The sequence below is a fragment of the Stegodyphus dumicola genome, chromosome 3 (assembly GCF_044657685.1).
Source record: "Stegodyphus dumicola isolate Sdum_Otavi_A_Nest chromosome 3, ASM4465768v1".
NCBI lineage: Eukaryota > Metazoa > Arthropoda > Arachnida > Araneae > Eresidae > Stegodyphus > Stegodyphus dumicola.
In genome coordinates this window covers 111,951,875-111,977,050 of record NC_140770.1, presented here as the reverse complement: position 1 = coordinate 111,977,050, position 25,176 = coordinate 111,951,875, and the positions used below count along the sequence as shown (strand labels likewise).

The 25,176-nt window shown below is 32.2% G+C and overlaps 2 protein-coding genes across 2 annotated transcripts in view; one reads left to right on the top strand and one right to left on the bottom strand.

The window, feature by feature from the left end:
- The window catches only part of LOC118187735 (monocarboxylate transporter 12-like), a 78,300-nt gene extending 68,558 nt beyond the window's left edge, over positions 1-9,742 (bottom strand). The window contains exon 1 of the mRNA XM_035358011.2: positions 9,489-9,742. Within this exon, the coding sequence (XP_035213902.1) occupies positions 9,489-9,699 (211 nt within the window). The 5' untranslated portion in view covers positions 9,700-9,742. The remainder of the gene's footprint in view (positions 1-9,488) is intronic.
- Positions 1-25,176, top strand: part of LOC118187736 (monocarboxylate transporter 12-like) — a 184,661-nt gene that overhangs the window by 73,320 nt on the left and 86,165 nt on the right. The window lies entirely within an intron of this gene.

Below are 25,176 nucleotides of genomic sequence, written 5' to 3'. Positions count from 1 at the left end.
TTTTCCTATCTATATTTTTAATTATGAAAAAGTCTATAGATATCGTAATTTTTTTATTTTAGCATAGCGGTCCATTTTCTGGACTGTCAATCAAATTTAAAGAAAAATCCATATTCCAAGTAAATAATTTGATAATGAGAAGGAAAACACTCATTGATATAGTGATTACTCAATGGATATAGTGACTGGTATAGCGATGCTGTCTGGTGTAATCGATAGACGTGAGCTTGAATCACGGAAATAGCTTGGATGTTTGTAAATGTATAATTTCTTTGGGGCATGGAGTAACTTAAAATACATGGTGGGTTAAAAGTCCTTCTCGAGTGGTTTTGATGATTGAAGAAGAATGGTGGGAGACCCATGAATTAATCCCCCGAGGGATTTTTCTCAAAAATTGGGACGGAACTAAGTAAAATCGTATTGTTGCCTATAAAGGTCTAAGGCCCATGCCAATGACAGACGCAGTTCTTTGCCACGATAAAATTCGTGGATTTAGTCTGATGTCACTATTAGATAAGTAACATAAATCACATCAACAAAGGCAAAATATGTTTTTATATCATAAGTTTTAACATAATATTGGAAATAAGGTCTACTTGTGAACAAATATAGTATCGGAAATAAGGTCTGCCCATTGAACTAATACCTGAAAAAGCATTTTTCATTTTTCTTTTATAATTTTTTATAAAATTTTAGCTTTCATTTAAAAAAACTTAACAGTCAGAAATACTGACCGCAACTAAACACTGTTCTTGGTTAATTTTTTTATTATGTATAAAATTTTCAGGTATGGGTACTTCGCACCAGTCATTAATGCATTTCTACCATTTATCTTTATATAACTTTATATATTATTCAAATTTTATTATAATAATCAGGTCAAATTCAAGAAATGCAAAGCGTGTTGAAAATCACCTGGAATTCGAACACTTACGCGATTTCTAGCTATACACTCTTTTTTCTGTGCAAAAACAATCAACGATGTAAAATAAATACAAAAAAAGTTGAAATATTAATTGCATTAAAAGCATTTTACTTCCTTTTAAATTGCGTCGATCATTTTGTTATGATTACAAAACAAAGGAAAATTAAATAAATAAACTAGACTTTCCCTCAACAGTATCAAAAACATTCAAACTTTTCTTCCCCTTTCGTCAATGATTCTAACCAAAGTGAGGACGGTGTAGCTATTCACATTTTGCATCGCGGTTAAAATCCTCTATTCCGTTTAAATAGCACGTGAAAGACTAAGTACCATTTTGTTTAATCGAAAAACAGGAAGCACTATACTATTTAAATATAACTATTTATTTTTTTTTATCTTAACAATGGTTCAAAGATATTCCTTTAAGTCCTTGATCACCATGCTTAAAATATTTGTTCTCCGAAATAATCGATGATTGATCAAAATTCGGCTGAAATAATCGCTGGGACAAAAGTAAATATTCCATTTCTGATATCGCTAAGTAATGCGTAACGTTTCACCTTCAGAAGATATATTTCTTGAGTTTATCTTTCAGAAATTCTAACTTCCTGAATCCTTGCACATTATTTTATCAGTTTAACTGCATCTTACGATAAAGGATTACGTGACCGAAGCACGAAATCATATTTTCAGGAAGAATTTCTGTAACGTCTTTTTCTGTCATATTTTGACCCTGGCGATGTTTATTCCAGATTAATTTAGAATAGCGTTTCCCAAATGTCGGGTCGTGACTCGGCATTGAGACGCGAAAGCAAAGCGCTTTAGCAAAGATAGAAAGCAAAAATAGCAAAGATAGAAAGCGCGAAAGCAAAAATAAACTTAACGAAATTGCTAACCTTACGTATTATAGTGGCATGAAACTGTAGTTTGTCAACACATGATGTTCGATATTTAGCAACTGAATGTCATCATAGATGATGTATGATACTGAAACTTATAGCTTATTAATTTATTTCTTAGTTTTGTTCCAATTTTAATGTTATTTGCGGCGCCACTAAAGCTGAATTAGTTTTGACTGGAATATAACAGCTAAGCAAACTAATATTTTTGAACGATACAGAAAAGAGCAATTTTTGCTGATGACACTAACAATTAACTTCTAAGCAACGTTCAACCAAGCACGAGTTCCAAGAATGGCACTAACAAAGGGCCGCAGGAGGTGCTGTCCATTACGCATACAAAATCGAAGACAAAATCCTGTATTCGACATATTCTGCAGCTTATAAAAAAAATTGTGTTCATTAAAGGTGCTGATGAAAAACCATTCTGTATTATTTGTTATACGGCCTTATCGAATGAGACCTGTAAGACCTTTGAATTTGAAGCGACCTTTGGAATAAATTATCCGAACTATAATAACAAGACAATAGATTTCTTTATAAATAAGAAGAAAGAATTAATATCTAACAACCAGACTGTCTTCGAATTTTTTGCAGAGAGATTTGTCCGAAAATCTAGTTATGATTTTCGAAAATAATGATTTTGAGAATACAGCTAATAAAGAATCTCTGCTTCGCAAACCACTGAATACAAGAAAAACAGAAGAAGAAATTTTTAGCTTGATTGATACTGACATAAATCGAAATGACGCTGATTGAAAAAAACTCGTGGGACTGAGCAGCGTTTTGTTCGCGCAATGGCAGGCGTCCGTGCAGGGTATTTTCCAGAAATAAAGATCATGCCACCAAAATGTATATAGTTGCATTGCACCATACACAGAGAAGCCTTGACCATAAAAAAAAATGTCATTGCTTTTGCAAATTGCTATACAAGAATAAGTTTACAAATTTCATGAAACATCGTCCATTGAATTCCAGGTTATTCAGTGTATTATATAAAGATACGGGCAGTGAACATGAGCATCTTTTGCGAAGTGCGTTGATGGTCCAGAGGGAATGCTTTGATAATTGTTAATGTTTCAGATAAAACTTGTGAAACTGACAGAAGAAATTTTAATGTTTCTAAAACCCACATATCCCAACGGTAAAGATGCAATACTTGAATTTAAAAATAGTTTTAGTGATGGTAACTGATTGATGAAGTTATCTTACCTTTGTGACATTTTGCATTTTTTTAAATAAATCTTTCAATTTTCTAAAAAAATCAATTTTTATCAGAAAAGGCAATTAAGCTTCTAATGCCTTTCGTCACAATTTACGAACGTGAATCAACCTTGTCGACACTTGCTTTTCTAAAACGTAAATAGAAGCCTATTAGAGTCGAAGCAGATTTAAGAATAAAATTTTCATCTTTTTCTGTAGTTCTGGTTAACGAGAAACAGCATCACATTTCCCATTCAATTTTTTCTATCGTTTTACATTTTTTAATGTATTCTTGTTACTTTCCCAATAAAGAAAGAATATTTGCGTCATAAAATGTGTTTAATTTACCAAGAAATCATAAACATTTTTGTTGGGTCACGAACGAAAAGTATTAAAAACAACAGGCTCTCGGAAAAAAAAAAAAAAAAAAAAAAAAAGGGGGAAAACCCTGATTTGGAACATTATACACCACAGAAATAAATATGATTCAGATAGCTGCTACGATAGCACTTTACTGTGGACAAATTTGTTACCTAGCTAAGTAAGCTAACTAAGGAAAACAGCACTTGAGCAGAGAATACAGATCGAAATTCTGGCAGTATTATTTCGCCAAATGAAAACACAGCAGATAAAATAAAAAGGAGAAAAACACAAGATATCAGTATAGTTATGCTTTTCTCAGCAGATTTCTCGCATAAACAACAATTCTTGGCAAAAATCAATTTATTACTGATTTTGCTTTGTCGCAATGTTCGTCCACGTACTAAAGAATTTTGCTGTTCAATTTTGTTGTTGTTATACATATGATAAGTTATTTATAACACAAACATATATATCTACACATGTACAAGGCTATATGTTTAGTAAGTTTTTGACACACATTTGAATTAAAAAATGCAATAAAATGGGATGACCAGGTTTGGTGTTTTCTTCGACGTGTTAAATTAAGTCATAATAGACAAAAAGGCGTTCCGTTATCAACTTTTGAATCAAGAGACTAAAGCTCAGTTCTTACTTTAAAAAAATGAGGCATCATGGTTTTTTTTGGCCGTCATCTTGACATGACCTTGTACTCGTTTGATAATCATATTTATTTCGAAATATCCGATAAATATGGAATTCTGTATAAATGTCAATGTCATTTGTATTCGTTGTCGAAATATAAATAAAGTTTGTATATTTATTTTTACCATCATCAGTTGAGAAAGTGACCCAAAAGTAATACCAAGCTCAGTACAACTGAAAGCTAAAGCTAATGTTTATTTAAGAAAGAATTATATCTAAAGTTTAATTTTGTAGTTTATTTTGACTCTTTTTGTTCCACATTGAATCTCATCGAAAAAAAAGTTTAAAATTTTGACGCTGATTTTTTACACATTGTTTTTTATTCTTAATTAATTAATTTTACATACAATGTATTATAACAAAATTTGAAATATAACGGATATAATAAATAGAAATATATGTTCTATGATTCTACGGATTTTGAGCTTCATAAATTTTTCAAAACTTTATCTACTCATTAAATCTCCATTATCGTAAAACCACAACCGACTAAGCGGTAAAGTCGCTGAAAACTAATAATTCGGTCCGGGCTTCGAATCCTGGCGAACGGGCTGGCTGCATGGGCTTTCCTTGCTAAACACACTGCGGCTATTTATCTAATGAGACGAATGCCTTGTAGGAGGTTTCCTAAGTAAAACTAGGTCGTATTCACATTTATACGGAAGAAAACCACGAAAGCGCTCATGTAGTTAACCCCTTAGATGACATTTAAGCTCGCCTTCCAGACGGTATAGTGGTTAGGGAAGCCGACTGCGATACCGAAGGATCCGGGTTCGAATCCCGCATAAGGCATCGATGTAAATTGTCTGTTTCTTCATAGAAGGTAACGGTGGCCGCCTATTGGGTACCTCCAGAATAAAACTACCGGAAAAAAAAAACATTTAAACTCGGTTAAAAGGCGTAAACGCATAACGTGAAGAAATAATTATTCCTTTGTACGGGAGAAGGCTTTGAGACTTAAATATGGAAGCGATAATGATGATGATAATGGGTTGAATTTTCGGAAAGTAATGATAGGTTTGAAATTAAAAGCATAGGTATGTAAAACAGAAGACGAAGATCATTTATATATACATAACATCATTTTTATTTATCGGGTCACTGCTTTTAAAATTTGTATATCCACTGAGTGTTGTTGTAAAGGGCGATTTGATGGGCAGTGAAACATGATTGCTAAGACTGACACATTTTTCACACTAAGTAATTCTTCGCAAGCAATCCTAAAATTCAGCAAATTTGCTTTAGATTTGCATGTTGTTTCGTAATTTTTGAATCAAAACTTTTCAAAAAATTTCAAAAAAAATTTGAATCAAACTTTTTTTGAATCAAAAACTAAAGTCAAACTTTTCTGCAGTCATTGCTTATGATAAATAATATATTTGTCTTTAAGCGTCCTCGCCCCCTTCCCTGTAAAAACAGATATATTCCTTGAATATCAGATATTTTTTGCAAAATAAAATGGCGTGAACAGAACGCTTGGGATAACTGGCACTATAAAATTTAAAAAGTGCATACACCTAAGTCTGTAACTGAACGGGAAGACGTATAAAAGAGGCTAATGTGACATTATAGGAGCAGCAAAAAACTATCCCATTCCTTACAAGAATGTCAGAAGATGCTTGAAAAAGGATGAATTACATAGATCCTAGTTACATCGGTTTCATAATGTTTTGTTGACTTCTGACATTTTTGTGAGGAATGGGAAATTTTTTCTCCTATAAAATTTGACTTTAATCGCATAGCCCACTTTTGCAAGTTCCGATTCAACTATCAATCTGCTTTGCTTGATTTACTACAAAAATGATTTTTCCCCACCGTCGCACAGCCAGTTCATTTTCAATTAAGTAATTAAAAATTTTTGTAATACAAAATAATTTATGGCTGATGATTCCGCACCATTGTCAGCCCTAAGATGAAACGTCAACATGAGAGCACTGGTTCATTGATAAAAGAATAATACGTAAATGTAATATCTTCGGCTCTCGTTTTCTCGTTTGATTAATTTTGAAGTGGAAATAGCAATTAAAAAACGCCAAACAGTAGCAAACGCAGAAGCAATCTCTTTTGATATGGGGCACGACCCAGAACAACGGATTTACCTCGTAAAAATTCAAGACAGAAAACTCGTCCGATTAAGAACAAAAATATATAAAATAACAGTTTTCAAGCCTTCTAGACGAGTGTTGACAAATTCTAGACGAAAACAAACAGTGGAAGTTCAACATCATTTTATAAATGCATTTTACTAAAATAATGATTGAGAGCCCATAATGGCTAATGCCCGCCATTAGAAAAAGAACAAAATAATGATTAAAATATGCAAAATTAAATAATTATAGAATAGCGAAAGACAGTGGAAGTCAGATCCTGTAATTTCAAGCCATGATGATGTAAAATCATCATAGAATACTAATATGATACATCGTTAAAGAAACGAATAATTACGACGAATTTTCCTCATAATGAAAGATATTCAAGAAATTTATTGATCTCTGTATATTTGCATTTCTCTATCGTAGAGCAGAGATAGCTGTGTAAATTGAAAGTATTTTTAATTTCCTTTATATTTTCATTTAAATTTTATTTGTATTTTATTAGATAACACTGATTACCTGCATGATAAAGTCAAGGCTTTCGCTACCGTTAGATTACTGTTTCGAGACACCTTTGTGCAGGGTTTCCATTCTGCTTATGGCAGAGGTGGATTTATGGGGTCACGGAAGTCTCAATTGGAAAGGCCTCAGCATTCCAAAGAGGCCCAAAATCATTAACTAAGTTTTAAAAACTCGTAAGCATATCCTATGGCTAAAGATGAAGTGTCCCCAAAAGGTTCGGATGAGACTGGCTTCTAACTTCCTAAATCCACTACTACATAACGGAAAAGATTTTTGAGATATGACCGAGATAAGTCTTCGGATCAGGTGTTCGGTCACTACACTAATCTGCTAAGATCAGCTTCAGGAAAAATGTGCAATGAGTTTGCGAAACAGTTGTGTTGTAAATGCATGCAGTTGTTATGTAAAGTATGAGGTAAATCGAAGACAAGCTGAAATATGAATTAATAATAAATGTAACTTAAAATGGTGTTGTTCGTTTTAGTCTATGAAAACAGAAACACGAAATGTTGCACCTGCATATTACAATAGACATTAAAATTTTTCATTGGTCATATACTATGCTCTGGATATTCATTCGCTATCGAATCAGTTTAAAGTCTTCTATACATATTTATTTAATATTCAGAAACAAAATATAATGCATCGAAATTAGAAGAAATAAATTTATTTATAAAAGGAGTTCGAATGGTTAAATGCCAGTTGAAAAGACACGTTCCTGCATTGTGGTTTCTACTATGGTATTACCATAGAAATATATATTTAAATAGACTTACTAATGTTTATTATACATTACTATAGAATTACCACAGTAATGCCTATTTAAATACATTATATATACTTAAAACATCCCAGGCATTTATATAACAGAATCAACCATAATGTAAAATCTTTATCGTGAAACTCTATTCAGAAATAAATAAGCAAATAAAAATAGGGAAAACAAAAACAAAGGGGAAAAAAAGGGAAAACTCGTTTTAAACACATGAATGATCGCCCTTAAATGCTTCGTACTGAAAGTGCATCGTACGGAAATTCCATTTGACAGGTAATTTTCCTTTTACGTTTATTCGTACGGTGAAAAAAACTGAAATCCATTCACAAATTTCGTAAAGCAGTAAACAATGGTGTAAGTTATTTCAAATATTTTGCTCTGCAATTAAAATTATTCATATTTGTTTCACGTTACTTGCAGCAAACCTCGAGTTAACATGAGTTTAGAGTATGAAATTATATTTAATTCGTCGGTAATGTGGGCTATAATGCGGTAAATTGCAGTTGCCAATCTTGCAAAAGAAAAACTTTATCTTTCAAATTATAGCTGTGTGTTATATCAGCGTAATACGCATTTAAAAAAACATCATTTTTATTATATGTTATTTTTATTTTCTGTTTTAATAATATAACATATGAATACTATTTATAATATCTCTAACTGCTAATTTTTACAAACATTAATCCATATCTAAAATTAATAAAACATTTTAATACCATAACGAATTTCTATATATTCAGTTATACAACACTTGTTTATCTGTTGAATTACAATGAGTTCATTAATTTTTCCCCAAAGGTACAATTTTATTTTATGATAGCACTTAAGTTCATTTTTTGGTGTATTTTAAAACGCGGACTAAAATCATATGAATTACCATTTCTGCTAAATTCGTACTAAATTTGTTTCAACTGTTATATTTGGCATAAATTAAGAGCATGCTAGAAAGCTAACGCTAAAAAGTTTTACCGAATTTTATTAATTACTGTTTAGTGTACAGTTATAAAATTCATCTACAGCTTTATTATAAATGAATATTTACGGATCTGAATTTTTATGTTACACATAAATAAACGACAGTGTCTTCGTAATTTGAAATAAAATACATGATTATAAATACTTTTCAATACTTATTTTTTTTTATAATATTAGCTTAAAAACCATTAGCATTCGTAAACCACTTTTAAAATAGGGATCGCGAATACTAATTTTTCTCATAAAATATGTTTTAAGCATGATTGGTTAGGTTAGTTAAATGATTAAGACACAGCACTCGAGGGATGTCTGCCTAACAAAGACAGCCTTTGTGGAGAACTTTTTAAGGAAAACTGATTCTTATACACATTACACATGGAAAAAATCCACGAAAACTCTACGCAGACGTCTCGTTCGCAGGGATTCTTTAAACATAAATGAAAAATATATTGCAATCCAAGAACTTCAAATTGCGCTTTAAGATTTCCAAAAAAGAGTTGAAATATATTAAAATATTTTTAATTAAAAATTTAAGAAGAAACGCATTTCATTTTCGTATTTTAATTTAACTCTTGAAACATTTTAAGTATTAAATTAAACAATAAAAACTGATCTACCAATTTAAGAGTTAATACTACGGAATTTAACATGCAAAATACAAAATCCTATGTTTTGAAACCATATGCTCCAAATAGCTCTGTCAAACGTCAGATGAAATCTTTGCTAAAATATTATTACATCGTAAATTAATGAATGTGCGTTTCGTGATAATAACAATAATAATAAAAGTTTTAATTATTCAAGAACGTATATGTGATTTTTTCCCAACTGAATCGCTTGTGCACGGGGCTTGCAGGAGAAGTAGCAAAAATTTCAGTTTTGAAATAATACGAAATATCCATAGTAAAAAGAAAGAAACCTCTTTAGAAGTTTTAAAAAGTACATTACATTTTATACATGCTGATATAAAGTATTTACATAAAGTTATAATCGTCTGTAAAATGTAAAATCAAAATAATGCATTTCCTTACCTAAGAGACACATAAGTGAACCACATAAACTGAATGGCCATGTTGCTTGTTCCCTGCTAATATTAAATACATGTATGACGGATACATATATGACTCCTGCCGATCTATGCAATCCTACAGTGAGAAAACTGAGCCAGAAGCATGCAAATGCAATACACCATGAGTACAGGGGTTCCCGCTTCCGCTCCACTACAGCTGGAGTGTTTTCCATGTTTGTCGTTCGTTTCGCTTCTGACTGAAGACAAATGTCGTATGCTCGAATTATAGCGGAGCTAGCGCCACGAACCGGCAAGCAGCGATAAGGCGGCGAAGGACTTTTCGGTGTCGTAAACTTATGTCTAAGTCTAGTAGATGCTCATTTTTTGTATTTTCTTCTTATAGAGAGTGCTTGAAACGTCATGTATATCCTTGAAATTTGATCGTATGGATTATGTAAACATCGATTGACGAGAGATAAAATCAGGGCAACAAACATTAAAATCAAGATTTAAAAGTTGCTAATTTTTTTTTTTTTTCTGCCTCGGGAAATTCTGAACATGCAGAATTCTACATCTTTCATGTAGATCACCAGTGCTTTCTTTCTTGTTTATTAATTTTCTATCCTTTTAATTGTGATTAATCGCTATACTCATTCAAAGGATTTCCCGGTTTTTAAATTCGTGAGAAAAATATTGTTCTGGTTTTATTCAAATTTAACATTGGTATTTTTATTCGAGATTTTTTATGTTCTACTTTTCTTTTTTAAATTCATGGCAAAATAAATACCTTTACGATAACATTCGTAGTTCTACTATTTTATGAAGAAATTCAGTAATTCCAAAATCTTTCCTAGCTATAGGGCGGTTCCTAGGCCATTGGTTGCCCACGTACTTTACTAGAAAGGTCGCCTCTAGGCCATTGGCTGCCCGCGTACTTTCCTAGGATTGCCGCCCTCAAAATAAAAAAAAATAAAATAAATGCTCAATGATTATTAAAATTTGTATTTCATATTCATTAAGTATTTACATATGACAAACTGTATAAAAAGTACTTACATATGATAAGTACTTACGATGAATTTAATAAATTTAAAATATTTAGTTGTGGTATCTCAAGAGTCCGGCCGCCCCTGATTTTCGCCACCCGCGTACACTGCACCCCCACTAGGAACAGCCCTGCCTAAGGACAGCCCTAACTAAGTATTCTAAAGATAATATAAATGTATAAAGGTATAAAGGTCTGGTTTCAAGCCTGAGGCATCATGGGCAACAGCGCAGAACAAGCTATTCTCACGAGCGGTGATGTTGTAGTGCGGTGACAGAGGTAAAATACCAAAATAGTGTACTGCGTTGTGAAACGTAAGAGCCACGGGGGGGGGGGAAGGGACGGCAATTTTGAGCATTTTCATACGATTACTTAGAATCAATCATCTGATTTTCAAAAGATGTGAAAAGTTCTTGATTCCTTTTAAGAGCAGATAATCTGAAGAGCTATGGGTTGATGCTCACAATTAAATTGGAACAAATACTTAACCTGTGAGGAAAGCTATTAGAATTCAAAGAAAGAAATACTCTATTACTGGTATTCCGCTGACGCTTTAATAGATCCAGAGAAGCAATTTCAAGAAACTGCGTCAGCTTCGAGCATTTCCTTCAGAAGCAACAATTTTCAGTGAAACAACAATTTGACCAATCCATGGTCACTTCATTACTATTTCTAAAACCTAGATAGGATCCGACTGGAGGAAAATTGCAAAGATTTAAAATATTTAAGTACAACAAGCACCTATCAGTTTGGTATTGATGTTGGAAAGGGGGCTCAACAATTATAAAAATTACAGGATCTCATTTCAGGAGTGGCATAAACCAACAAAAGAAGTTTCTTCTGGCAAACAGAAATGGGTTGAACGTCGTAATTTCACCATTAGTCGTACAAACAGTCTCACCACATTAACTGTGCAACTCCAATTTTGACAGCGAAATCATGGGACAAGGATTTTCTACTCTTCTTCCTCGATTACCAAGCCATTCGAAAGAACTTCGACTCGCCAGTATTTTAAGTGTCTGCCTATACACACCCATGTTTTTCCCGAGAAATACATTTCCAACACCCATGTCTTCCGCGGGATTCGAACCTGGGCTCAACAATACGTTAATATCACCAACCGCACAACGTTAGTATCGCCAACCGCTGTAAAATGACAATTAGAGGAAGCAGCTGTCTTCTCCATCGTGTAGAAAACAACGCAAAGAGAAAACGTCGTCGTCGTCGTACGTTGTAAGAGACAAGAAAGCAAGGAAAAAAACATCGAAGTTATAAAATATCGAGGTTTAAAAGTCCTCGAAAATTAAATGGGTCAAAAACTGGAAACTTTAAAACGTAGAAAATACCGTTATGAACGCAGGAAAAAGTATCGTGGTTAAAAAAAAAAAATGCACCTACAAATCATCGTATAGCAATTAAATTTTAAATTTATGTAGTTAACTATTATTTAATTAACTTCTTTTATTATTATCTCTCTTTAAAGTCATTATTTAAATAATCTCTTTTATAAAGTTACATTGATAGTTTTTCCTGAAAAGTTTAGTCTAAATATCTTTAATAGTTAACTACATAAGTTTAAAATTCTATTAACTATACTACCTAGCATTAATTTTCTACTTATTATCAGCTGTTTAATGCTTAAGTTTCCATCTTGATTTCCGGCAAAAATTGTTTAGTTAATTAAAAAAGAATGTAACATAAAGGTAAAATTATTCATCATTCCTTCTTGCTCTCACAGATGTGAATTATTGATGTAATTATGTGAATATTGATTTAGAACTAAAGCGTTAGAAACACATGTCTGCAATGTTATCGTCATGGGATGATGATATGTAGGTGTTTTATTTTTTACCACGATATTTTCTATAAAGACGCTTTAAAACACCTGTTTTAAAACGAATATTAAATTATGTTTTATACTGTGATGTTTTCTCCTTGCTTTCTTTTCTCCCACGACATTCTGTATCACGAGTTTTCGCTTTGTTTTCTTTGCGCCGTTTTCGTCCTCCATATTTTTGTCGCTATGCTTTCACCTGTGATCGTTATTTTCCCACAAAATTAAAGAATTTTTGTAGTTTTTACCATGTGCGTTGTAAATGCTGGCCAGTTTACCTTCTCATATTCCTCTCCAAAACATTTATGCAAGAGTAAATGATCCTCGAATTTGCGCAAGAACTGTGAGCAAAATTAGAACTTTTCTAATTTCGGATTTCTTAGTATACAACATCTGACTCTGGTCAGACAAACCAATACTTATATTTCCATAGTATATTAATGTCGATGAACTATTTAACAGCGGTCTTCTAAAAATGATTTTTTCGCGTATACTTATATTATCTCCCATGCCGTTCTTAAGCTTTAAGATCATTATATGCATTCAAATAGGTTGTAGAGACATTAGTTGTTTTTTTGGAAGCAGAAAAGATGAAAAATGAGCAACGCTTTCGCCGGCAATCGAACTACGGACCTCTGGAATATGCGCCCAGCATGCAGACCACTACCAAGAAAGGCACAGTAAGAAAGCGGAAGAAATACCTTATAAGGTAAGAATCTCGCACAGAAAATCATATGATGAGAAGCGGCAAAAAATTTCATGCAAAACATTTTATAGCTACCTATCATTAATCGTTTCCCTCTGAGATAATATAAATAGATACATTGTATAAGCAAAAGATGCACTAAAAGTCCGAGATTGAATTTAAAGAGTTGCCGTAGCAAATAATATTAGATTAAATAGAATATAAGATCTGGGGGCTACTTTACTCGAAATTCAAACTATTTCCATTTGTTTAAATTGTAAAGTATTACTGCGTCCTCTTACACCTGATGTCGGGGTATAAATTGTTAGACGTCTAGCTGGCAGTTGAAAGATCTATAGTTCGAATTCCGACAAGAACACGATTGATTTATCATGTTCCTTGGCTGTAGCAATTCTAATAAGATTCTATGATGGAACCCGAACTAAAATGGGGTAAAAGTCGCCATCTCTTTGTTTTAATTAGCTGGGACTTGTACCTTTCCCCATTCGCTCTCTAAATGGGGAAGAATGCAAGGAATTACTTCATTTCCTCATGCCTAACCTCATGATATTGAATATTAGTACATCCATTGAGCAAATAGAATTCATTACTCAAACTCCAGCTAAATTTTCACTTCTCTTGCTTCAAAATCCTGATGACAGACGCTATATAATAATATAAAACGTTTTTCATTTATTAATTTTTCTGATTTTTGTTTTCTTGTTCCATTTGTATTTTACTTGCACATATGTTTTGGATTTGCATTTAAAAAATTCAGTTTTACAGTTCACGGCAACGGAAAAAAACAACTTTTAAGAATAAAACAAGTTCACGAAGAAAGACAAAAAATAAGGTTAGTTTCAAAGTATTTTCCTGTCGCATTACAGGGTAGCCAAAATGCAATGTCAGATGTCTGCATAGATGCCACTATTATGTTCTTATTCTGACAGCTGAGAATTTAATGTACAATTTAACTGAGAAACTGGATCTAATTAGGATTATGTTTTCCATATTTTTCACCCCTAAATACATTTATCTTATTTTGTAGATTATTGAATTAAAGGGAAATCTTAAATTTTTCAATAAATTCTAAACACGTACCCCCAAATTTAGTTACCATTATTCAAAATAACATTCATTTTGAGTCTAACTACACTAAATTTGAGAAAGAAAATTTATCTTTAAATAATCAGTAGAAGAAATATTACCCATTTATAATGTTCTCATATTCATATGTTAAAGACTATGACATTGAGTTTTTAAATTCAATTATTAGCTCTAGAATTTTGCTTAAAAAGGTGATTATTACGAAAATTATTTTCTAAGCAGCAGCTACAAATTACTTAGCAATCATAATTCAACTAGATCATATTATTTACATTACATTTCTGTACTTCACAGAGCTGGGATTCACCAGCGGCAGAGCGGTAAAGTCGCTGAACACTGGTAGTTCGGTTCGAGGTTCGAATCCCACGAAAGGACTGGCTGCAGGAGCGTTTTCGCGGTTTTCCCCATATGTAACGTCTATATGAGCCAATTTCCCTTAGAAAGTCCTCCACGAAGGCATCCCTCGTCTTAGGCAGATAACCCTCGAGGCTTTGCCGTAATTAAAAAAACCAAACCTATATTAAAGCTGGATGCACTGCGCTAGTTTAAATCCCAAATTACACCAGGCGAATTATAACAGAAACACAGAAGTGTGCATAATTTGCGCCTATTTTGAAACACAAAGTGAACAAGAATATTAAAGCAGCAACTTAAACAAACAAAAATATTATGGCAAAAACTCAAAGTAATTAGCCAGCAAACAGTATCTCATAGTAAAATGAATTCGACTAGCTTTTACAAACACAAAGCAAGAACGTTAGAAAATTAACGGATCCAGTTTTAGAACGCTTGATGTTACTTATTCAGTATAAAGTTCTAAAATTCTGCTTCCAAGAAAAGCACGCTTGAGATTAGATTCAAAGCAGACTGCTATTTCTTGTATATTCTCTTATCGTAAGTGACGGCTTTAAAGATCGCCATTCTATGACCTTTAACGTGAATGCATAAGAACTGTAGACAAAAATGGTTTGTTCACCTTGAATGTGCAATATTTTTGGGACTAAAATTTCGCAATCCTTTGCTAATAGAAATCCTTTGCTGATAAAACGATGTAGAGGAATAACTAAAATATTGCAATGGTATTTGATACTGCAGTACTACTTTGATTTCATGGGAAGTAAAAATTCCATTTTCCGATTCCCTAAGTGATCGATTCTCCTAACAAAAACACAATTTAAAAAGAAAAGAGAAAAGGCCAGAGGCATATATAATTTTCATTTGAATCCATTTATTTATTTATGAGAGAGGTTCTCAATCTTTCTTTTCTACCATGTCTTTTACAAGAAAAAAATTCCAACGGCCCCTCTTTCATAATAGTTAATTTTACCAAACATTAAAATATTGCTTCATATTATCGATACCTATTTTATCTGTCTGTCTGTCTTTTAAGGATCACAAAATAGAAATTAATTAAAACTCCCATCAACTGTAGTAAAACATCGTTTATTAAGAATTTTAAGCATAAAACCAATAAGAAATAAAAATTAATGTTGTGGCTGAGACTGGTAGAGTTTTAACAATTTGTTAACGTCGGCTTCCAATTTCGTTAACATTAGTTGCAAATTTCCATGTGCAGTGATGTACAATGTGTTCTTTTTCTTAGACAGTAAATTAGCTACTGCACTGAAGCCAACAAATACGGTGAAGGAAAAGCAATTAAAAATTTCTGTACTCTTGCCCATAATCCAGAGTAAACAGCCTGTACTGATTTTTGAGCTAGGACTCTTAAATTTCTGAATTTTACTTCTTGGTTAATGAGTTCGTCATTCGTTCCATATCTAAATCTGATGATTCTGCTGTATTTGCATTTTCGAAAGGTTCTAAAACCCCTATTCGGTATATTCTGGTTTCAAATATCTTCGAATCCCTTGGTAAAAATCAGCATGAAGAACTTTGTTGTTGCTTATGCTCCACTTGTCTGGCAGTAACATGAGCCCAAGCCCACGAAATTCCTAATAGCAAGGAGCGCAAGATGACGCCTGTTGTTGGCAGTAGCCTGGAGCACCAAACAGGTAACGGTGCGACTTAACTCAGTTCCGCCACCAATTTCGAAGCCCCTGGGCTTTCTCCTTACCAGATTACAAGAGAGAACTTTCGGTTCACCGCATATTTGGAGTGCCGCCATGCAGCGCCGACACTATACATTTACAAACATCTATGCCTTCTCCGGGATTCGAACCTGGGCCTTTCGGCACGGCAGTCAACGACGCTAACTACTATACGGTTGGGCGGCTATGAAGAACGTGTTGGCAGTAAATAAATAAATCTTCCCTGTTCTGCAAAGATTGCTGATAATGGGAGAAAAGTGACTGTATTTATTTACCTCTGTCTAGACTTCTTTTGAACAGAAGTTTTGATTAGCAACTATGACTTTTTCATTTTAATTAAATTCAACTCATCACTTGCAATTGTAAATTGACTTCATTAAATATTTTAAGCAGGTCTGTCGAATAAGCGATGTCATTTCTAGATATAATCAGGTTTTCTCTCAGTTTTTACGCTTGTGTTTTCAAGGAAGTCCAGTACTGCGTTTAAAAAGAAATTCTGAGAAATACCTTTTGAAAGTGAACGAATATCTGTGTGCAACAGTAAGGGTTAGTAATCATCCCCATTTTCAGTCCAATGTTGGCCAAATAATCTGTCATGAGACGAATTGCTTCTATTCTGATTGTTTACTCTAATAACATACAAGTGAGATATGCAAGCGTTCATTCAGATTTTTTGCTAGCAAATGCTGACAATGAATAACATTCGCAAATAATAACTCGACCTTTTTTTGTGAATCGAACGTATGATAAGAATAGTGCTTCGTTATTTGGTAGAGTTCATTCATCGACTTGAGTGGAAAATTTACAAATCTTTAAGTAATCGCATAGCGATATTTCAGAGCCTTTAGCCATTTCATCTAACCTTTGCAACAAATTAATATTCAGAGGAATTATTTTGAAGGTGTCTGACGGTATTTTATGATGAAGAACAGTTTTTATTACCTCTTTGACTATAAATAAAATTAATTCCGCGTCAGTTATTGTGCATGGTTTTTCCCCTTTTGAAATTAGCGATGAAATCTTATATGAGGCTCATAGTCCATCATCTCCTTGTTTAGAGAACAATGCAAGAAAGTTTGGTGTAGTATATATATTTTGCAGTCCTCTAGAATAGGATAAATCTTTGTCATTTGAAGAAAAACTTTTGACGAATTAAACACATAAGTAATTATTGGTTTCAAAGAGAGTGAGTACACTATTGAGTCATATTTCAAATACTCAATAATGTACTGCGGGCATTTCTTCTTAGATTCAAAATTTCTGAAATAAAAAATTTGCCACATTTTAAATAATTTAATATTTCAACCATGGAGGTAGGAAGTAAGAAGGAGAGGCCTAATCGGTTTTTCCCATACACTGCTTTGAAGCAATGGCGATTCTTTCGTTGATGACCAAAACATTCAGTCACTTTTTTTTTTTAAACCATTAAGATCAATGTGCTTTGACACGATCGGACGTAAATAATTTTTAATTACGTCGTAAATATACATATAAATGTATATATGTTCTTTTTCTACAATATTTCAGAGTCCTACGTATGTGAAAAGAATACATTTTTAAACCACATTTCATTCTGAACGGAATTAAATGCTATACTTTTCACAGAACAGTTTGCTCAGAACGATTTAATTTGAATGATATAGTTTCACAAGTTTTCGTTAATTACACTAGAAAACAAATTTAAGGTAATACAATAATTTAAGGATTACAAGAATTAAGATCAAAGTTTATTGTATTATTAATATTAAAATTATGCATTATTTCTTTTCTATTTACATAACTTCTTCCTAAAATACTTTCTCAAATATGACATGATTTTTTAGCTTCTGAGGCATCGTTTAAATCGAAACATCTAAGTGAATTTATAATTAATGCTCTATTCGGTCCATTTCACATTAGAGCACCTTTTATTTTAATAGTGAAATACGTTAAATATTGGTGCTCATTTCCATGTACTTATCTTTCTCTGAATAATTCTAAAAGGGAATAAAAAAAAAAAAAAAAGATTTTTTTAAATATTATTTAAAACTTGTATAAAATGTAAGGGAATAATTCTTTTAATTATACTTATCAGATTTTTTTTACCCTTAATTTCAACAATACGTATTCTAAGACTTTTCTTTATTACTTTCTTAAGTACGCATCTCATAGAATTTGCTTTACAATACCTTTTAACAGCTTGCGTTCCGGTACGAACAATTCTTGCTTAAACGACGTTATAAACGTATTTGTCAACAGGATTTCAATTTATGTTTACTATTCAATGTTAAGGTTATTATTTAGAAAAGGTTAAGGTTATATAAATAGATAATATTTATAATCATTATAAAGTTAGATACATTAAATAGTTACATTTCTTCAGAGTAACTTTCACAGGAATTTATGAATGAATAAAACCTTCATTTCAAATACATTTAAATAAATAAATAAGTGCCCAAATAAGTAATTAACCCAAATAAGTAAAAAGTGTAAACCCAACGTGATTATTTTTCAGTTATATTATAAGGTATTTCTCCCACTTCCCTAGCGTGCCTTCGTGGTGCAACGGTAGCACGCTGGACCGGTATTCCAGAAGTCCGTGGTTCGATTCTCGGCGAAGGCGGTTGCATATATTTTTCCTCTCTCTGGCTTCTAATTAACCTAATGACTCTACAAGTGGCGCCCGAACTAAAAGGGTTGTGGATGATGATTCTCCGCACCCAGGATTTGGCGACTAGGTCCCCTAAAACCCTAGTCGCCCTTTAAAAAGGGGAGTATATAAGGTATTTCTCCCACTTCCCTAGCGTGCCTTTGTGGTGTGGTTTGGCCGATATTTCAGAGGTCCGTGGTTCGATTCCCGGCGAAGGCAGTTGCATATTTTTCATCTCTGTGGCTTCCAATTAACCTAATGACTCTACAATATAAAAATAAAATGGTGAGTTTCAAATGAACAACTATAAAGCCTCTCCTCTAAAAATTTTTAAAAAGTACATATTACAATAATATGTGCATGACAAAAAAAAATATTTTATTTAAAACATTTTGGCATTTGGAACATAAAACTAAATTAGCGAATACTCTGTCAAGGGTATGGAAAGACGTATACAATTTTAAATGTACCGTAAGGCATTTTTCATTCTTTAAGCACAAAATGTTTGCTAAAATCTATATTATTGCAGTACAACAGCTTAGAATTTTATAAAACAAATTCATAATCAAAATCGCTGTTGTTAGTTATCGAAAAATCAACAAGATATGATTTTAGCGTAAATGTCACTAAACTATACAAATTGCTGTTATCCATCACACAATGAATGTTCCTTTTATGCAGAAGTGTCCGTGTTTCGATTTGTATGGAACTGTCGAATGTGGAAATACTTTCAAAGCGCTGTCAAGAGAGCTTCTGAATGTAAACAAAAAACACCCTATCTGGAGACCGAAGCCTCGGAGTAGTGCTTCACTCGTAGTGCGGGGTTGGCCTCTCCTTCCTTTCTTACCTCCATGGATTCAACAGACTTATAGATAGTTGTAAAAATAATGGCTAAAATGACTTCTGTTGCTTTTACTCATGCATATGAATTATTGGCGTAGCGCACAATAATAATAAGACATTCTTACCGATATTATACATACAGCTGAATTATCGCGTGATTTTACAGCTGTGGTGAGATGCTGTCACAATGGGCACATGATATGAACTGTTCTGGCGTGTACTTTCCGTAGGAACGAATGCAGTGGGCGGGAAAGAGAAAAGGGGGTGACCGTTCATCACTTTGTTCAAGGCTCCATGAGAGAAATGGCCCGAATCCTCTTTCTTTGAATTATGTGGTCCATCGGTATCGATATAGGTAACGTTATGCCAAGGTACTGCGAATTTCGCAATGTATTCGACTCAATAAAAGTGTTGACATAAAAGCAAATCAAGTAAAAAATCATCAAGCTAGATTTCTTGAAGAGAAAATTTCACAAATGTGAAAGATAGAACATTTTCTTTTAGGTTTGAGAGGTCAAGCTAGAGTCTAATGGATTGGAATATGAGATTAATGTCATAGTTGAGGTAAAAAAATTCAAAATACAAACAAGGAATTCAAAAAGAGACAGAAATAGAAACTATATACAATATACACAAATACAAAAGTGCATGTGTTAAGTTTACGTTGGAAAATTTTAATCTCTAGCGCTGTTCGTTAGGCAGAAGATAGTGAGGTGGTCGCATGCATGTTATAGTGAGCCAATCTAGATATTTTCAGAAGCTAGTTCATTGATGGAGTTTGATCCGCGCATAGCAGGAATTCTTCGTGGTTGCCTGAGCGGCGTAGGTAAGACATTCCTAGATCTATCGCTACCTTTTACAGATTTGATTTAATGCACATATCATCTTGTATGTCTTTACTCGTTTACAGTTTCTGGAATTTCTTGGCTGGCAATGAGGCCTCAAATGCTGGAGCTTTGACCTCTACTTAGCTTGATGCTCTATGAGCGCTGGCTATAAGTAGAAAAACAAGCGCTTGGGCTCTAATTAGATTAGATCTAAGCGAAACAACCATGTGGGTTTTATACCCGAAGTAAAAAATAAATTGAATTCATTGGCAAATCGATGCCGTTGAATTTGCTCTGCAATTAAGTCATTACAAGCTCCCGTATTCCTAGCGAAGCATGCTTGATTCTGAGAATCGTGTCTGTACTTATAACGTGCAAAGACCTGTCACCGACATACTGAACCGAATTAGGTACATCTATTGCTAATTAAATTCTTAACGCTTATTTACATGCTAGCAATAAGATAAAAATTTTAGATCGCAAGATAAAATGTTTATTTATGAAAAAAGTAGGTGTTTTCAAAGTATTTTATTATATGAATTTCCTAAATAAATAGGTATGCCACTATCGTCCCTTTTTACTATCTTAACGCCTTCCACTTGCCTTTTGACTAGCTATTGTTCCCAAGAAAGCCTCCAGCGTCTACTGGGAGTGGTATCGCCCCTTGCGAACCCGTTGCGAACCTATGATTTATGAATTCCTTTATATTTTATTTATCAGTTATAGATAGCAACATAATGGTTTTAAGTTCGTGTTTGTTCACACTTTTATAGCAATTATGCAAGATGGTGCATGTTTTTTCCTCAACGCAAACTTTAGAAACTAAGGAAAAATTTTAAAAATTTGAACAAAATTCGATGACGTTCTAAAAATTATCATAGGAAGACGCTTAATAAAGCAACTTTGCGTTCTAGAAAATATATGCGTTTCATGAAACAATCAATACCACAATCACAAATCAAATGATACAGCGGATTGAGATGCAGACAAAACAAGTTTATATTTTACATCGGCTGTATACATTACATCGGATGCAGTGAATACGTGAACCAGTTTGAGAATTGTGAAAAATCTGCTGTTTGCTTATGAAACGTAAATCAACCGTAGCTACAATTAGCTTTAATGTAAACATATGTGAGCAACTAATTAACATTCACTAACCTGAGTAAAGCACAAACAGTTTGATGACTTCACTTCAGAATTAGATTGCAAATCTGCAGAAAAATTGAGGAAGTGGTTTCGATAAAACAATAAAATTGTTTGTATCACTTGGAATATTAAAAATTTTATCCGTATATATAGCAATATGTATATTGCCATATGTAATATGTATATAGAAATATGTATATTTTTGTATTGTAATACAAAAAATTACAAAGGATTCTGCTCATTTAGACGTACAAAATGCTCAGAAACTAACAAATTAATGCTTAAAAGCATATACCTATATTTAATGATCCAACACTGTTAAGTGTCTTTCTGATTTTTTTAAAGCACATAATCGGTTATACTTTCAAAGTTTTAAGACTATCTGAAGTACAAGGATCACCTCACTGAAACTCGAAACATTTGCATGTTAAGTGAATTGTGATAAATTATGGATATGGTTTAAAACCTCAAATCATATAACATATTTCAAATTCAACCATCTGGACTTAATAACGAAACATAAATAGGTTTTTGAGGGGTTAGTTGTTTTGCAAAACTACTCGAAGTTTACCTGTCTTAAGAGTAATGTGGGAGAGAGTAATATTGAAATTTTTAAATGGGGTTTGGAACAAATATTACACATAATAAAAATGACAAAATATTTGTACTTTTACCGTTATTTAAGATTTTCCGTTCACCAAGAAACATAATAAGCTCATATAAAAAGTTTTCAGTCAAAGGCCAACATCATCGTATGTTTATTTAAATATATGAGTCAAAAAATTGCTTTCTCAATAAATTTCAATTGATATTTTAGTGGGGGGATGGGAGGTGGAAAGTTAAACTCAACGATTAATATCTGAAACGAGATTCAAGCAACTTGAAGTACTTTTTGCAAACTTCTAAACAGGATCTTCGTTCTTTGCTTTATGCCATGCCGCTTACCATTACAGCATGTATTCCAATTAATTTGGTTTTCTTTCATATAAGAAGCTGTTCAGTCAGCTCTTTTGGGAGGTCTACCTGAGCCGAAGAGAAAGTTCTCACAATGGAAGTTTAGAGTTCTTTTATCAGTCTATTATTACCAAACGAAGCCAAAAAGATTAAAATATAATTGTTCAAGACTTCATGTTCAAAACCATTATTGATTAAAAATTGGAATTCAATACATTTACAGCAATGCAGACTTATTTTATTAACTTCCGAAAATAAAAAAGTATCTTTTTTAAAGGATTGAAAACATGAAGCAATATTAAACATGCTATTTTTGATATTTAGCACTTATTATTATCATTCATTTTTTAATATTATTGCAATACAGTTTTTGGATACTGTTATTGGAAATAAACCAATTTTAAATACTAGATCAGACGCAAAGCGACATCATTGTTAGTATGGTAACATAAATTTGTCAAATTTCCAATTTAAATATTTTCCATGTTTGTTAAATTTTCCTTCGTAGTAAGCAATAAAGAAAAAATTTCATTATAAATTTAGAGACTAAACTGTTTATCTTGAATAGTAATTATTTTAGAGTAAAAATATCATTCTTTGGTTACTAGAACATGTACAACTAATAATTTAGATTCAAAAAAGAAATTGAAATATGTTGAATAAACATGCTCTCATTTCTTTAAATTTTCAATTAGAAAGATTTAGTTCATGGGAAGGTTGTTTAAATGTAGTGACACATAAATAATCAAGCAAAAAAATAAAATTTTTGCAATAAACTACGATAAGTGATATAATTCATCCACTATGTAAATATGAATATATATTGTCTTCAATTTTTTTATGTATTTAAAAATGATTTGTTTATAATTTCTTCTGACAGCTTTCATCTATTGCACTTGTAATGTGAAACAACCCAATTGACCACAACTTATTTATTTACAAAACACAGCATTGAAAGAATATTTGTCAATGCAAAAGAGATTTTTGAAGCATCAGTGGCATTGACAAAACCTGTACTGATAAATCCTCCTAATCCTTTTATGATTCTCCAATGGTCCAGATACTTTGCATGCCTTCAAGCAAAAGCGAGCATTTTGAAATATTTTGACTGAATTGCAAGTAATTTGGAGGCTATCGGAAATTTTGGAGATGCAAATCCTATTAGTGCATTTAAATCGAACAACTGATATTAACGTCTTCTAGAACAGTATTTAACAAATTTTTTATTGTCTTACTTTCCTTTATGCATAAAATATTTTTATGTCTGTTTTATTAATGCCCGAAGCTTATTAATGTCCGAGCTTATTAATGTTAGTAATGAAACTTATTAATTCCCGAGAAATTAAGCAGTTATGGCATAACAGAAACAAAAATTAACTTTAGGGCAGTGCATTTATTAACTCAATAAAATTAACTAGACATAAATTGACTAAATTGTTATCCTTATAATTTATATATATATATAAGTTATACTACGTAGGACCACTCTACCACGTAGGAAGGCATTTTATTAGAAACATTATCTGCAAGTGTAGTAATTTCAAAGATAATTAACATTCTTTAGTTTCATAGAGCGGGAAAAACACCCATATATTCAAAGCTTAAAATGATAATAAAAGCATTTACCGAAAAGAATGCATTTTATGAGATATACGAGAGATTTTATGAGGAATAGGAAATATTATATTTCATGCATCATGTAAACATTTTAAACCATTTGAACAAGTATGTATAATAATATGTATATATTATTAATAATTAATCATTAATTAATAATATTTATGTGTGTATATGTGCAATTATTTAAAAGTAATAAAAAAGTACTAAAAATTATATAAAATTATATAATATTAAAATCGAACGTATATATATATATATATATATATATAATAAAAACAAACTTAGAAGTAATGACGAGCAGGAATTTTGATGTCGTAGAAGTGTTGATCCATAATGAATAGAAAATTGGAGGCGAAGGCAAATTAAAACTTCATTTTTTATTTCAGCAAACATGTTGCGGCTCCAAACAAGTTGGCACATTAATTGTGCCTATTACAAAAATTATACATTTTAGATAAATTTGCAGTGAGAAAGAAGAAGCAGACAGACTGCAGTCAAGCTATGCGAAAGCGTAGAAAGCAAGTGCGTTATGTTCAGGGTAAAATCTTAATTCAGATTGAGTTAGTTTTGGTTCTCAAAGCATTTTGATTGGATAGTTAATATTGCTGTAAAATTATTATTGGTAGCTTGAGTTTTAGTTCCATTTACATCATCAGAATAACGTAAGAGTCATATGACATGGATTAATCTAGAAATGACGCAGCGCAAAGAGAGGTTACTATTTTTAGAATATAGAATCGAATTAATTTTTGCTGCTAATTTAATCTTTTACATATTCTTTATTTTTTCTTACGCACACACACACACACACACACACACACATATATATATATATATATATATATATTTAATCCTAACCTTCTATAATTCATTTATATAGAGATAGATAGATAGATATAATATAAGTAAAAACATAAAGTAAGAAATTCAGAACCAATTTTTCACAAAGACCAAAAATTGAAAATCATA